Source organism: Bos mutus, chromosome 17 (genome assembly GCF_027580195.1).
Source record: "Bos mutus isolate GX-2022 chromosome 17, NWIPB_WYAK_1.1, whole genome shotgun sequence".
NCBI classification, from domain to species: Eukaryota; Metazoa; Chordata; class Mammalia; order Artiodactyla; family Bovidae; genus Bos; species Bos mutus.
The window spans coordinates 42,606,395-42,621,289 of NC_091633.1; the positions used below are offsets into that span (position 1 = coordinate 42,606,395).

Here is a 14,895-nt window from a genome sequence, read left to right on the forward strand (position 1 = left end):
ACCATCTGAGCCACTAGACTCCCAAAATGAGGATAGTAGTAGTTACTGTCTTACAGGGTAATTATGAGAATTAAGCCTAAGATATTTTAAAGCACCTACCCTGGCACATAGAGGGCATTCGGTATATGATAACTATTACCATTATTTCATTGTCACTGCTACTGTTCTTTACTCTTCTTACCACTGGTAGAAATAAGCAGTACTTATAGATTCTGCTGGAGTCTCAAACCCCAGTAGGGGAAGAAAGGATAGAAAAGAATGGAGAAGTGAAAATAGTAAGAGAACATGTAAGAGACTGTAATGATGAAAAGTAGTGGAATACTTCTAGTAATTGCCATGGATTCTAGAATGTCAACTCAGCTTTGTAGTTGGTAATACTGATTTTATTTTTCTTCAGGATGGTCCATTTGACTGTCATAGTAAGAGACTATTGCTACTAAGCTACTAACTGAAAATCTTAGTTTGTTGGAATGTGTTTTTGTATGTGGTGCACCCTAGACTGATACCTTGTTTATGGCTTGTAGATATCTGGGCCAGACTCAGGCTGAGTTATTCATTACCAACCATGGAAAAAGAGGGCTTTAGCCAGTTTGGGTTGTTTAGCAAGGGGATGATTAAGTTACTTGCAAATGAATTAGTGTTTATCCTTGAATAACATGTAGTATTTGCCTCCATTAAGGGAACTGATAAATAACCCTAGCCTGTATTTTAGATAAGGAGGAAGTGGGAATTTCAATGTTTGGCCTAGTTTTTTTTCCCTAATTATACTAATGTTCTATTGTAGTTAGAAGCTTATTAGACATCTACAAAATTCAAAACGAAGCAACATTTTTAAGTTTACTCTAATATCTCTCTAATTCCTTTTTTTTTCAAGATTGACATCTGGTCCTGAGAACACACTTTTCCATTATGTTGCCTTAGAAACAGTGCAAGGGATCTTCATTACTCCTACCCATGAAGAGGTGGCACAGCTGAGTGGCTCGATCCACCCTCAACTGATAAAGAATTTCCATCAGTGTTGTCTCTCCATTCGTGCAGTTTTCCAGCAGACGTTGGCTAAAGAGGTAGGGCACTGCTATAAATATAGCTCTCTGTCAATTTTACTTCTAGATCTCTAAATATTCTGTCTGAAACTCTTTAGCAATAACTATTTTCATTTAATTTTTTTAATAGTCATTCCATCTAATTTGAATGCCAGAGGATTATATTCACTGTACTTAACTTTAAAACTTTCTTTCATAATTCTGAGTTTGATGTCCCAGATTACTGTTTCAGGAAATGGTGGGCCTGTGTGTTTCTATAGCAAAATAGAATATAGTAGTTTGTAATGTAAACTTGCCTCCCATATTTGATATCTGTGATTCAGCCATTATTTGGACATTTATCTCTACCATTTTGTAACTGAAAATTTTTTAAGTTTTCAAAGGCAGGATAAGGTATCTGGAATATAAAGGAATAAAGAACAGAATTTACACAATAGTGTTATATATGTTTTAGCCACTTGGTTGGTTGCTTGCTTGCTTTTCAATCCAGAATGAAGTTTTATTTAATATTGTACCTCCAGAAAAGTAGTCATGTTGTATACAATTAAAATCTCAATTACATAGTTTTAATAGCAGGGAAAGATAAGTATTAAATTTCTTGAGAAAGATAAATATATATAAGTTTATTTGTGACTGGTCAAACATCATACTGCCAAAAAAACAAAATAAAGAAGACTGGAAAATGAATGTAACGTGTATAGCAATACACGCACCAAGGTTGCTAAATCTGTGAAGAGCTTCGGTGTAACGGTGGAAGAGCATCGGGCTGGGAGTAAGGACTCCTAGACTGGGCCTCAACTTTTCCTACTTCCTCAGTTATAAAGTGAATGAGCTGAATTATATAATCTCTTAGGACTCATTCAGCAGTGAAACTCTTTGTCTTATAGGATTTCTTCTTCGAGCTACCAGAAATTGGTATTCGGCAAAATGTTATGTTTGACTGTGTATCTCTGTGTGCTTTGCATTCTTATGCTCCTCCTTTCCTGTTTAACATACTAATAGATTCTGTAAGGTTCATTTCATTAACTTACTTAGTAATATAAATTAGCCTTTCCCCTATTATTTAAACTTAGAGGTACCTACCATTTTCCAGATACTACTCAAGATGCTGGGGATACAGCAGTGAACAAAAAGTCTCTTTCATCATGAAGTCTATATTCTAGCAGGGGAAGCTAATGAATTAGCAAGCAGTTTAATATATCAGGTAGGGTAAGTTTCAACAGCAATTATAACAAAACAGAGTCAAGGATGAGAGGTAGTGGTTACTATTTTGAAAGATCCCTCTGATCATGTCAAGTAATATTTGAACAAACACCAGAAGGAATTGAGGGACAAAGCCATGTGGCAAATGTGGAGGCTGAGCTTCCAGACAGAAGGAACAGCCAGTATACAGCCATGGAGGTAGGACGGCTGAGAGCGCGCAGGAGCAGCCTGAGTCGGGAGGAGAGCAGTAGGAGTTGAGATGGCAAAAGCAGCAGGACTGGGTCATGCAAGGCCTGATAGGCTAAGGACCTTTTGAGATTTATCCGGAAGAAGATGGGAAGTTCCTGGGTAGTTCTGAGAAGAGCAAGGACATGTTCCTTAGTTTTCAAAGGATCACTCAGGCTACTCTGAACAAGCTTGCAGGGTAGATAGAGAGGGTGGTAGGCAAGGATCTGTGGAAATTCTCAAAGCAAGAAATATCAGTGGGTTTTGGATCTTGCAGATATAATGGAGGATGAGGAGGATGAGCCAAAAGGATTTGTGTCTTCAATAAGCATTTTGAAAGAAGAATCAAGGATCACTCCACTGTTTTGGCCTGAGCCTTACAGAAAGTCTTTATATTCCAAGTGGGTCATTGGTTTACTAATGATTTTATCAGTGAGAAATTTAGAGAGTATGCTTCAAAGGAAAAATACTACTTTAAGTGTATGTGTTTTAAATACATTATAAAATCATCTACTCATTTAGTAACTCATTAGTAATCTATTCATTAAGCATCTACTGTGTACCCAAACACAACTGCTTTCAAGGAATACAGAGATGAACGGCATATAGTCTCTGCCCTGGGAAAAAGATTCTAATGTACTGGGGAAGAAAAACCTATAAACTGCTAATATAGTATAAATATTAATAAGGTGAGGCTGTGAAACAAATGTGTCCTTGGAGAGTCAAGAGAAACTTTATCCGTGAAGTCTCTTGTAGGAGACGGCATTTAAAGTATGAGGAAGAGTGGAAATTTTCCTGCAGGTAAAGAGAAAGAAGAATGTCATTGTGGGCACTTATGGTATTAGGATCAGCCAGTTCAAATCTATATATGAAAACATTTAAAGCAGCACTATTAATACCAGCCAAGACTAATAATACCTATTAATTTACAGAAAAAGAAAGCACTAAATGGTAAAGATCATTCAGGTTCAACAAATTCAGTGTCTTCTCTGAACCCTGTGAAAGAACATGGTGTATTGTTTGAATGCTCACCTGAAAACTGGACTGATCAGAGGAAAGCACCACCAGTTATGGCTTACTGGGTAGTAGGGTAAGTGGAAGAAAATATTTTTAAATGTTAAAAAGGGGGTAAAGGAGATAAACATTTTAAGATATAAGCATGGATTTATTGCTGCTTGTAATGCAGAAGATGTGGGTTTGATCCCTGCGTCAGGAAGATCCCTTGGAGGAGGAAATGGCAAAACACTCCAGTATTCTTGCCTGGGAAACCCCATGGACAGAGGAACCTGGCAGGGTACAGTTCATAGGGCTGCAAAAAGTCAGACATGACTGAGCAACTGAACACAACACACACCATGAGTTTATTAACATAATTCTAATATTTAGTGTATTTTAGAATTCTGCTTACTAAATAACGCCTTTAAAATTCTTCCCAAGTCTTTTTTTTTATCAAAAAAAAAAAACAAACTAATTCACTTATCTTACAACATTGTACTAGTAAGACACTAAAAGGTAATGAGTTCATACCCATTGCTATTTCCTTCTGTCTCTAACTTTTTTCTCTCCCTCTTTCCTCCTTTCTTTCCCCTTCCCTTCCCTCTCTTCCCCCTGTCCCCAACCAGCTACAAGACCTGGCCCTATCTGTCCCCCGGCCACCTCTGTGTTTCCACCTCCTGTCGCTCTCTTCCTCCAGCCACTGTGCACAGCCACACTGGCACCAGCTGAACTCTGTTCCTGCTGTTCCTTCCATGTGGGATGTTCTACTTAACCTTTGCCTATCTGGCTCCTCGATATTCAGACCAGTGGTATCATCTCCTGTCAAAGAGACCAACTGTCATCTCTCTCCTACATTAAAGTTATTCTCTCCCCTATCACCCCTTTAATTTTCTTGTTTATCATCTTTCTCTCTGTCACTGGAATGTCAGTTTTATGAGATCAGGAATTGTATCTGCCTTGTCCCCCACTGGCACAACACCTGACACAAGTCACTTGATAAATATGTAAGGATTAGTAAATGGAGCTGTGCTTGGCAAAATATATGTGGTGATGCTTAGGTGGGCTGGCAAACACAAAGAAAAAGACACAGTCATTGCATCTGATGATCTTACATCCAGCAGAAGAAATATGAAACATGCTTAAATATCTATGTACTTATGGATGAATATTCTATGGAGAGAGAGAGACAGATATAGCTGGCTATATTTTAACTTTTTTTAAAGGTCAGTCTCCCAAGGCAATAGAAATAAAAACGAAAGAAGCAAATGGGACATAATCAGACTTACAAGCTTTTGTACAGAAAAGAAAAACATAAAAAAAAAAAGAAAAACAGAAAGACAACCTATGAAAAGGGAGAAAATATTTACAAATTATGTAAACAACAAAGGCTTAATCTTCAAAATACACAAACAGCTCATACAACTCAACAACAAAAAACCCAATTGAAAAATGGGTCAGTTCAGTTCAGTCGCTCAGTCGTGTCCAACTCTTTGCGACCCCATGAACCACAGCACACCAGGCCTCCCTGTCCATCACCAACTGCCGGAGTCTACCCAAACCCATGTGCATTGAGTCAGCGATGCCATCCAACCATCTCATCCTCTGTCGTCCCCTTCTCCTCCTGCCCTCAATCTTTCCCAGCATCAGGGTCTCTTCCAGTGAGTCAGTTCTTCACATCAGGTGGCCAAAGTACTGGAGTTTCAGATTCAATATCAGTCCTTCCAATGAACACCCAGGACTGATCTGCTTTAGGATGGACTGGTTAGATCTCCTTGCAGTCCAAGGGACTCTCAAGAGTCTTCTCCAACACCACAATTCAAAAGCATCAATTCTTTGGCGCTCAGCTTTCTTCACACTCCAACTCTCACATCCATACATGACTACTAGAAAAACCATAGCCTTGACTAGATGGACCTTTGTGAACAAAGTAATGTCTCTGCTTTTGAATATGCTATCTAGGTTGGTCATAACTTTCCTTCCAAGGAGTAAGCGTCTTTTAATTTCATGGCTGCAGTCACCATCTGCAGTGATTTTGGAGCCCCAAAAAATAAGGTCAGCCACTGTTTCCCCATCTATTTGCCATGAAGTAATGGGACTGGATGCCATGATCTTAGTTTTCTGAATGTTGAGCTTTAAGCCAACTTTTTCACTCTCCTCTTTCACTTTCATCAAGAGGCTCTTTAGTTTTTCTTTGCCTTCTGCCAAAAAGGTGGTGTCATCTGCGTATCTGAGGTTATTGATATTTCTCCCAGCAGTCTTGATTCCAGCTTGTGCTTCTTCCAGCCCAGCATTTCTTATTATGTACTCTGCATATAAGTTAAATAAGCAGGGTGACAATATACAGCCTTGATATGCTTCTTTTCCTATTTGGAATCAGTCTGTTGTTCCATGTCCAGTTCTAACTGTTGCTTCCTGACCTGCATACAGGTCTCAAGAGGCAGGTCAGGTGGTCTGAAAAATGGGTAGAAGACTTTAATAGACATTTCTCCAAAGAAGACATACAGATGGCCCGTAGGCACATGAAAAATGCTCAGCATCACTAATTATTAGAGAAATGTAAATCAAAACTATGATGAGGTACCACCTCATACCAGTCAGGATGGCCATCATTAAAAAAGTCGACAAATTCTGGAGAGGGTGTGCAGAAAAGGGAACACACCTACACTGTTGGTGGGAATGTAAGTTGGTATAACCACATGGAAAACAGTATGGAGGTTTCTCAGAAAACGAAAAATAGAATTACCATATGATCCATCAATCCCACTCCTGAGTATACACTCAGATAAAACTGTAATTCAAAAATATACACGCACCTCTGTGGAAACAACCTAAATATCCATTGACGAATGAATGAAGAAGATGCAGTATGCACAACGGAATACTACTCAACCACAAAAAAGAAAATAATGCCATTTGTAGCAATATGGATGCAACTATAGACTATCATACTAAGTGAGGCAAGTCAGAAAGGGAAAGAAAATACTATATGGTATCACTTGTATGTGGAATTTAAAATATGGCACAAATGAACCTATCCACACAACAGAAAACAGACTCAGAGATCATACTTATGGGCGAGGGGTAGGGGGAGAGAATGGATGGGAATTTGAGGTTGGTAGATGCACACCGTTACATTTAGAATGATCAACAACAAGGTCCTACTGTATAGCACAAGGGACTATATCCAATCTCCTGGTATAAACCATAAGGAAAAGAATACTATAAAAAAAGATTGTATATGTGTAAAACCGAGTCACTTCACTGTATAGCAGAGATTGACACAACATTGTGACATTGTGACACCACTGTACTTCTATAAAAAGTAAATTAGGACAGTGCCTAGTGAAGTTAGGTGACTTTTACACCTTTTATGATGACTACTTTTGGTGGAGTTGAAATGCTGTTTTCATTCTGCATTTGTGTAGTTCGGTGCTTTGTTCAAAGTTAAGTGTTTTCAGAAAAGTATGTTTTGCATGTATTTTTTTACAGTCTAAAATTTTGACTGCTGAGAAGTTTCTATTGTACAGAACTTCATTTAAATGGTTTTTCTACTGAATCCAGGGTATTCTGAAGATCGAAGCCTGTGTGTAAAATGCTACCAAATGGCAAAAAGCAACAATAAAGTTTGGTTTTTACTTTTCTTTCTAACATATCAATGCTTAGCAGAACTATTCAGATTAGATTGTCAGTAGTAAATTAAAGACAAAAATGCCCGTTCTCCTCGAGTCCATGAAACATACCATACTTAATATACCTGCAATTAAGTGATAAAAATTACGCTCTGTAACTCTATACTGCTAGTGTTAAAAACTAAAGATCTTTCAATACAGCAAATGCTTAATGCTTATATAAATGTGAATTTGTCAGCCTTTATGTAATCTGTATTATATATAGCAGGGAATAAGATGAGTTACACAATGTATGCCTTAAAAAGGCTATTTCTTAAAGCTGTTAGAAGGGGATAATGGTATTTCAATTAGTTATCAGCAAGTGACAATACATTCCACCACAAATGTACTCTTGTTCTTCTAGCTTTTAAGACTTTATGGAAAAACTGGGTGCTTCAGAGTTTTGAGAAAAAAGAAGGGAACACTACACCTGTGTTGTGGATGATCTGAAGACTTTGCCTGTTCTTTTTTTAAATATTACTTTCAGGTCCTTTGCTTACCAAAGGAGGCCCAATTTCACTCAAATGTTTTGAGAACTGTGTTTAAATAAACGCAAATGAAAAGAAAAAAAAAAAAAAAAAAAGTAAATTAGGTAATACAACCACACACTCTGGAAATTCTGAAAAAGGGGAGGAAATCTGAGATTACAAAGAAAAGCTAAGAGATTCCATTTGATCTGCTTTAGGAAATGAATTGGATTTGGATAGCACATTCTAGGTAAAGGATGGGATGAATAAAGACCCAAACAAGGGAAATCACAAGGCTTGGTTGTGAGTAGACTGGTTTGCTAGGATGGTAGAGGAATGGCATATACAAAGATGAAGTGAAAGATAAAACTAGAAAGCTGTTAGGATCACTGCAGAGAGCCTTCAAATATTGAACTACTGATAGTTCTTTGAGTTGGGGTAGAGAGTTGGTGGAGGAAGGAGCACAGAGTTGGGTGGTACTAATGTTACTCGACACCTACCATGTAGTACTAAGCTGTATGAGAAATGCTTTACAAATGTTATCCAAAGCAGTAATTCCCATGTGCTGATCCACAGGATTTAGAATCAGCTGAGTCACATTAACCAGGGCTTCCCTGATGACTCAAATGGTAAAGAATGTGCCGGCAATAGGGGAGACCCGGGTTTGATCCCTGGGTTGGGAAGATCCCCTGGAGAAGGGAATGGCTGCTGCTGCTGCTGCTACCCAATCCAGTATTCTAACCTGGAGAAGTCCATGGTCAGAGGAGCCTGATGGGCTACAGTCCACAGGGTTGAAAAGAGTCAGACATGACTGATTGAGTCACTTATTAAAATCAGAAATGCCTGTACCCCATCTCAGACCTACTGAACTAGAGTCTATGGGAGTGGAACTCTGTATGTTTAGTAAACTCACTTGTGATTCTGATGTATAACCAGCCACGCTTGGGAGCATCAACATGACCTAAACTCAGTGTATAGTGATCAGCGCTGTGTTATTGGAAGATCAAGCTGGGAGCCAAATGGAATGGTGTGGACATGAGAGAGAATAGAGATAAGAAAACCAGTTAGGCACACATGCAGGTGTATGCTGCTGCTGCTGCTGCTGCTAAGTCACTTCAGTCGTGTCCAACTCTGTGCGACCCCATAGACAGAAGCCCACTAGGCTGCCCTGTCCCTGGGATTCTCCAGGCAAGAACACTGGAGTGGGTTGCCATTTCCTTCTCCAATGCATGAAAGGGAAAAGGGAAAGTGAAGTCGCTCAGTCGTGTCCCACCCTTCACGACCCCATGGACTGCAGCCTACCAGGCTCCTCCGTCCATGGGATTTTCCAGGCAAGAGTACTGGAGTGGGGTGCCATTGCCTTCTCTGATGCAGGTGTATAGTAGAGCCATAACTACTTTCACAACTGGAATTGAAAAAATCAATAGGTGTTGAATTATGATGATGCTGATCTATGCAGAATAGAGAAATTAAAGGAAGTCAGAAATGGTTTAATGTTTTGTATACATTAGTATTGATTAAAAAGACTAAAATTTTAACTTTAAGAAAATCTAAGTTCAATGTTAATCCCAATTCGATGTCTAATAACTATTGTACTTAGAATGATGGTACATCATTGACTATATAATAATAATAACTAACATTTTAAAATTAAGGAATATGACTATAGAAATTTTTACACTCTGAAAAAATAAATGTAATTGACCTAATGCAGAGTACATCATGAGAAACGCTGGGCTGGAAGAAGCACAAGCTGGAATCAAGATTGCCAGGAGAAATATCAGTAACCTCAGATATGCAGATGACACCACCCTTATGGCAGAAAGTGAAGAGGAACTAAAAAGCCTCTTGATGAAGAGGAGAGTGAAAAAGTTGACTTAAAGCTCAACATTCAGAAAATGAAGATCATGGCATCCGGGCCCATCACTTCATGGGAAATAGATGGGGAAACAGAGGAAACAGTGTCAGACTTTATTTTTGGGGGCTCCAAAATCACTGCAGATGGTGACTGCAGCTATGAAATTAAAAGACGCTTACTCCTTGGAAGGAAAGTTACAACCAACCTAATAGCATATTGAAAAACAGAGACGTTACTTTGCCAACAAAGGTCCGTCTAGTCAAGGCTATGGTTTTTCTAGTAGTCATGTATGGATGTGAGAGTTGGACTGTGAAGAAAGCTGAGCATCAAAGAATTGATGCTTTTGAACTGTGGTGTTGGAGAAGACTCTTGAGACTCCCTTGGACTGCAAGGAGGTCCAATCAGTCCATTCTAAAGGAGATCAGTCCTGGGTGTTCTTTGGAAGGAAAGATGCTAAAGCTGAAACTCCAGTACTTTGGCCACCTCATGCAAAGAGTTGACTCATTGGAAAAGACTCTGATGCTGGGAGGGATTGGGGGCAGGAGGAGAAGGGGACGACAGAGGATGAGATGGCTGGATGGCATCAGCGACTCGATGGACGTGAGTTTGAGTGGACTCTGGGAGTTGGTGATGGACAGGGAGGCCTGGTGTGCTGCAATTCATGAGGTCGCAAAGAGTCGGACATGACTGAGCAACTGAACTGAACTGAACTGAAGGCATAGATTATTTAATTATAAATCTAGCTGCATTTCCCCCTAAATCTGTAGATTTAGACTAGTGATTGAATTTATGACTTATTCTTTCAGAAACCAAAAAAATGTAGTAAAATATATTGGAGAGTTGGAGTTTTTTCCTTCTTGGAATTTCTGAAATTAATATGTTCTTTTTCTCTACAGGAGACTCTTTCTTCATCCCAAACTTCAAGAACTTTATGTCTGTTTTCATGACTCAGTTACAGAAATTGCCATTGAAATGGCTTTTAAACTGTTCTTTGGATTAACCTTGTAGCTGTATTTTCTTGATGCATAGCAACACTGTGCATAGACCATCAAGCAGGGTTAGAACTGCTGAGATCTGTTCACAAAGAGATAAGGTTTAACTTATTTTCACTAATCAATACTGAGCATAAGGCTGATGAAGACTGAGATGATACGCTGCTGGATTTGATGCACTAAATCTTATTCTGAGACTTTTGAAGAAAATACTTGATCAAAATATGAAAAAGAGATTGTTAACTTATTTTCCATTTTGGTATATAACATTAATTTATTTACTGATTTGAAATAATGTGATGTGTTTTATGTAAAATTAATATAAGAATGTTTATCTTGGAAAAATACCCAAGTTTTTGTGTATTTTTATCAAGACTAATATTGATATCTGGCAAAATAATCATGAAATTGGGAAGAGATGACCAGGTTCTGTTACTAATTAGTGTTGTGACCATGAGCAAGTTTTTGTACCTCTCTGAGCTCAGATTTTTCATGTACAAATGAAATGATTGCTTTGAGGTGTCTAAAGATCCTCTTCAGTAAAATGTGCAGTTTTCCCCCTCTAACCTATTGTTTGGTACCTAAATTATTTGTAATGTTGAGCACTGATTCCTTCTTAGATCAGATATGTTTCTTCTGGGTGTTTTAGTAGATACCTCACTGTGGGGGAAGAGAGGAGTGAAAATTAAACTGACTTTTTTATTTATTTGATTTTCTTTACTCATTCAGGTCAGTTCTATTTTGACTAGGATATATATTTTTAAACTATTTGTTCATATACTTTCATTGTTTTTCTCTTTTTTGAAGTATGTTCAGGTATACACACATTTTATACAAGTTCACGAATTTTAGGAAAGTTGTATTAAATCTTTTTTAAAAAACCCTATCATGTTGAAAACACTGAAAAAGTTAATTAAAGAAATTCTATGGTGACTTCCAATCAATACAAAGTTTTGCCTTACAAATCTGGATGTATTGGGTTTCCCCAAAGGGGTACAATGAACAATAATTTTTAATTATTTAATGAACAATAATTTATTTAACCATGAGTAGAGAAAGAAAGTTACTAAGATCAGAATTTTCTTTAGCTGTCAGAATTTGGCAGATTGAAAGGAAGGAAGAACATGACAATTCTTAATTGACATTTACCCAGTGGATTCTCCTGAATTCTCAGATGCCCCCATGACTTTATAGCACTGGGTTCTCTCTTCGTCAGGATTTACCTTTCGAAGGCAATTTACACCAGCACATCTAAAGCCAGTCTCTGCCTTTCCCTACCTCAAGCATGAGACCTCCAGCTTAATCAGAATTAACTGAAAAACATAGTGGATGCACCATTTTAAATATTTGGTCTTAGAAGAAACACTATTATCCCTCTGTCGTGAGTTTGAGATTTCCCCCCAGGTGTTGAAGATGCAAACCACTATACCTGTCCTATTAGTGATTTGTGGGCCTTAATTTTGGCATTCAAAACAGAGCAAGAAACTTGGTAGAAAATGGCTTGCAATATCCTCCCCTTCAGATTATAATTTTGGTCAAATGATAGACTCTTTACTACTGTCTTAAGACTGCTTGTGCACATATATAAGTATCAAAGTATTGTTTAAGAGTATTTAGTAAATGTCTTAAATTTCTTGATAATGTTCCCTCAAACACCATGAAGCTATTTTTAATATGGAGAATTATTTATAAATGCAGCCATTGATCACCTCAGATTTTCAAACAGACTGAACTTGGGACTTACCATTAGGAACTTTTTGTTTCACTTAGTGAAATTTTGATCTGTTGAACTGTTTTCCTGGTCTCAAAGAATCAGAAGACCACTATTTAATAACTGAAATAAAAAGACAGACTACTGATCTTATATAAAGCCAAGTCCTGTGAAGTACTGCAGATGTGCTCTGTAATGTGCATGTTGCAGAGACATTGTATTTTTAAGAAAGAAAACCAAACATTATCTTGGCTCTTATCTCTAAATAGATATCAAAATAAGTGTGGCAAGTACTGTAAACTTAGCTGCTCATTTTTCCATATATGTTCAGATTCACACCTGAGAGTAGATGCGACTCACTGGACAATAAGTGCCTGTCTGCAACTTTAAATAAAGAGGGACATAGAATGCTTTTGCAGGTATAGAAACATTCTTAGGTTGGATTTTATCATCCTGCAAACGTTCTTTTTCACCAAAGACTGTAATGCAAAAGACTATATTTCCAGCATTAAAAAAAAAAAAAAAAAAAGCAAGTGCTGTCTTACCACCATCATATATTTTTTAGTCCCATCCCCCCACAAAATTACATTTTAGATTTCAACCCCCATTTCTCCATTTCTCTTTTTTGTCTGTTTGTCATGTTAGAGAATTTCTCTTTTTGTGCCAAGGGACCTCAAGGATGATGCATACTGGCAAGTTAGTAAATTGCAGTCCCTGCTTTTTTATATTTCTGATACAAATGGGAAGAGCTATGAAACCAATTTACTAGGTTTGTCCACTTTGAACATTCTTGAAAATAACATTGTGAATAATTATTGTTGTCTGTGTGATTTCCCTCTAACTAGTGCCTGGCACACATTATGTGCTATAAAAGTGTTAGCAGCTGCTACTACTACTACTACCACTACTTATTATTCAATATCCATTGGTTGAAAACAGTGGAGTCATCTAAATCATACCCTCTACTGTACAAAATGTTGGAAAGCTAAGAAAAATTATTCAGCACTAAACACTTTTAAAATGAGGATTTATACTTCGAATATTTTAAAATACTTTAATAAATATTACTAAAACTTTATATACTGTACTGCGTGGAAATTAATTTTTTAGAGTTGTACTTCTATATCACTGAAGTTATTTTTGCACTATATTGACAGTTTTTAATAAAGATGTGCAGAGGTTTGTTTGCAGTTGTGTTGACTTTTTGTCCATTCATCCAACAAACATTTATTACGTTTCTGCTCTGTACCAAGCACTGTTCTGAATGCCAGAGATATAGCAATGAACAAAACAGCCAAAAATTGCTACCCTCATGGAGCTTATGTTCTAGTGGGAGAGGTAGACCACAAATAAGTAAAACAAAAGCTAAAAGAAAGAGTGAAGCAAGAAAATGGAGTATGAAGTGTGAGAGACAGGGTGGCTAGGGAAAGGGTTGCTTGGATGGCCTCAGATCTGCAGTAAGTGGGGAAACTAACCAAGCTGATTCCTAAGGAAAAAGTGAACAGTGCAAAGGCCCTGAGACTCTCTATTTTTAATATCAACATATAAATCACCAGAACTTTTTTCATTCAGTAAATCAGTAAATAAAATGCAAAGCAGCAAATTAAAATAAATATTTGCAGCTTAATCTATTGAAAAGAGATGATTCAGAGCTCTTTAATAGGGTCAAAAAAAAAGCTACACTTCTAAGTACTTTCACTTTTGCTGTCTTCTAACAAAGAATATATGTCAAAAGTAAGCTTGAGGATATCATAAAGGAACATGCTATAAACACTGTTAACTACAGAGTCACGTCAGGGGAGGGCAGAAGGCGGGGCAAAAAGGCAAGGGAGAGAAAATTGCCTTGGGGAGCAGCAGCAGGCTTTTCTGACTTCTGAAAATAACTTATGTTTCCTGTGACCAGAGATGGTTCCTTTAAACTTCTTTTGGCACCTTAAAGAGACATTCTTGCTTGGAGTGTGATTTGGGAAGTTCCCCCTTTAAATTTCTTTCTAAGTGCTTTAAATTACCATAAAAGAGAATGAAGTCTTTAATTTTCCAGATCTTTGCAGATAAAATGCCCATCATTTCTTGAATTTGTTATGGATTTCACAAACGATTTTTAAGTCAATGCAGTGAGAAAATTTTAAATTTTTCAAGCTAGGAATAATGATAAATGAAATTACTTTAGAAAGAATATGTCAGCAGCATACAATATACAAAGAAACTCAGGCTGAAAAACCAGTTGAGTCAAGTGAGCCGCCAAGAAAAGGAAGGTAGCATCAGACATGGTACCAGTAGGACTTGCCAACTAGTTTTACGAGGTCACCAAAAGATTAACAAAATTCCTGCTCTGGAATGCTTCTGGCCAAAACATTTGGCTTTTTACTAGTGACAAGTACTATTAAAAGTGTTACAACACACTTGGGATAATAAATTTAAAAATGCAAACTAAAGTTCAAAAAAGCCAGTAACTCATCTCACATTTTATAGATGTGTTTAAAGACTGCAAGTCCTGCAGAGTACGAGATGATAAAATGGAAGCTTCCTTCCTTTAGTAGAAACCATCAAACAAGTTGTAAAGAGGAATTCAGAATATATTTCTTTATTAATAATAATAGGACATTTTTTGCCTCTTTCACACATTCCCTCATTAGTGTGTAGTGGAGTTTTCCAGCAGTTACATATATGTTGGGCACTACTGCAGCAAACGGAATGCAAAAGCAGCTGTGTAAATCAGGCTTTTATTAAGC

At 37.4% G+C, this 14,895-nt stretch overlaps 1 protein-coding gene across 3 annotated transcripts in view; it reads left to right on the forward strand.

The window, feature by feature from the left end:
* INTU (inturned planar cell polarity protein) overlaps window positions 1-13,353 on the forward strand; it is an 84,397-nt gene extending 71,044 nt beyond the window's left edge. The window contains exons 14-16 of one of the 3 annotated variants that reach the window (XM_005904813.2): window positions 875-1,064; window positions 3,404-3,561; window positions 10,357-13,353. In XM_005904813.2, the coding sequence (XP_005904875.2) occupies window positions 875-1,064; window positions 3,404-3,561; window positions 10,357-10,468 (460 nt within the window). In that variant the 3' untranslated portion in view covers window positions 10,469-13,353. The other 2 variants (XM_070386501.1, XM_070386500.1) reach the window with 2 other exon arrangements.
* The last annotated feature ends 1,542 nt before the right edge of the window (window positions 13,354-14,895 follow it).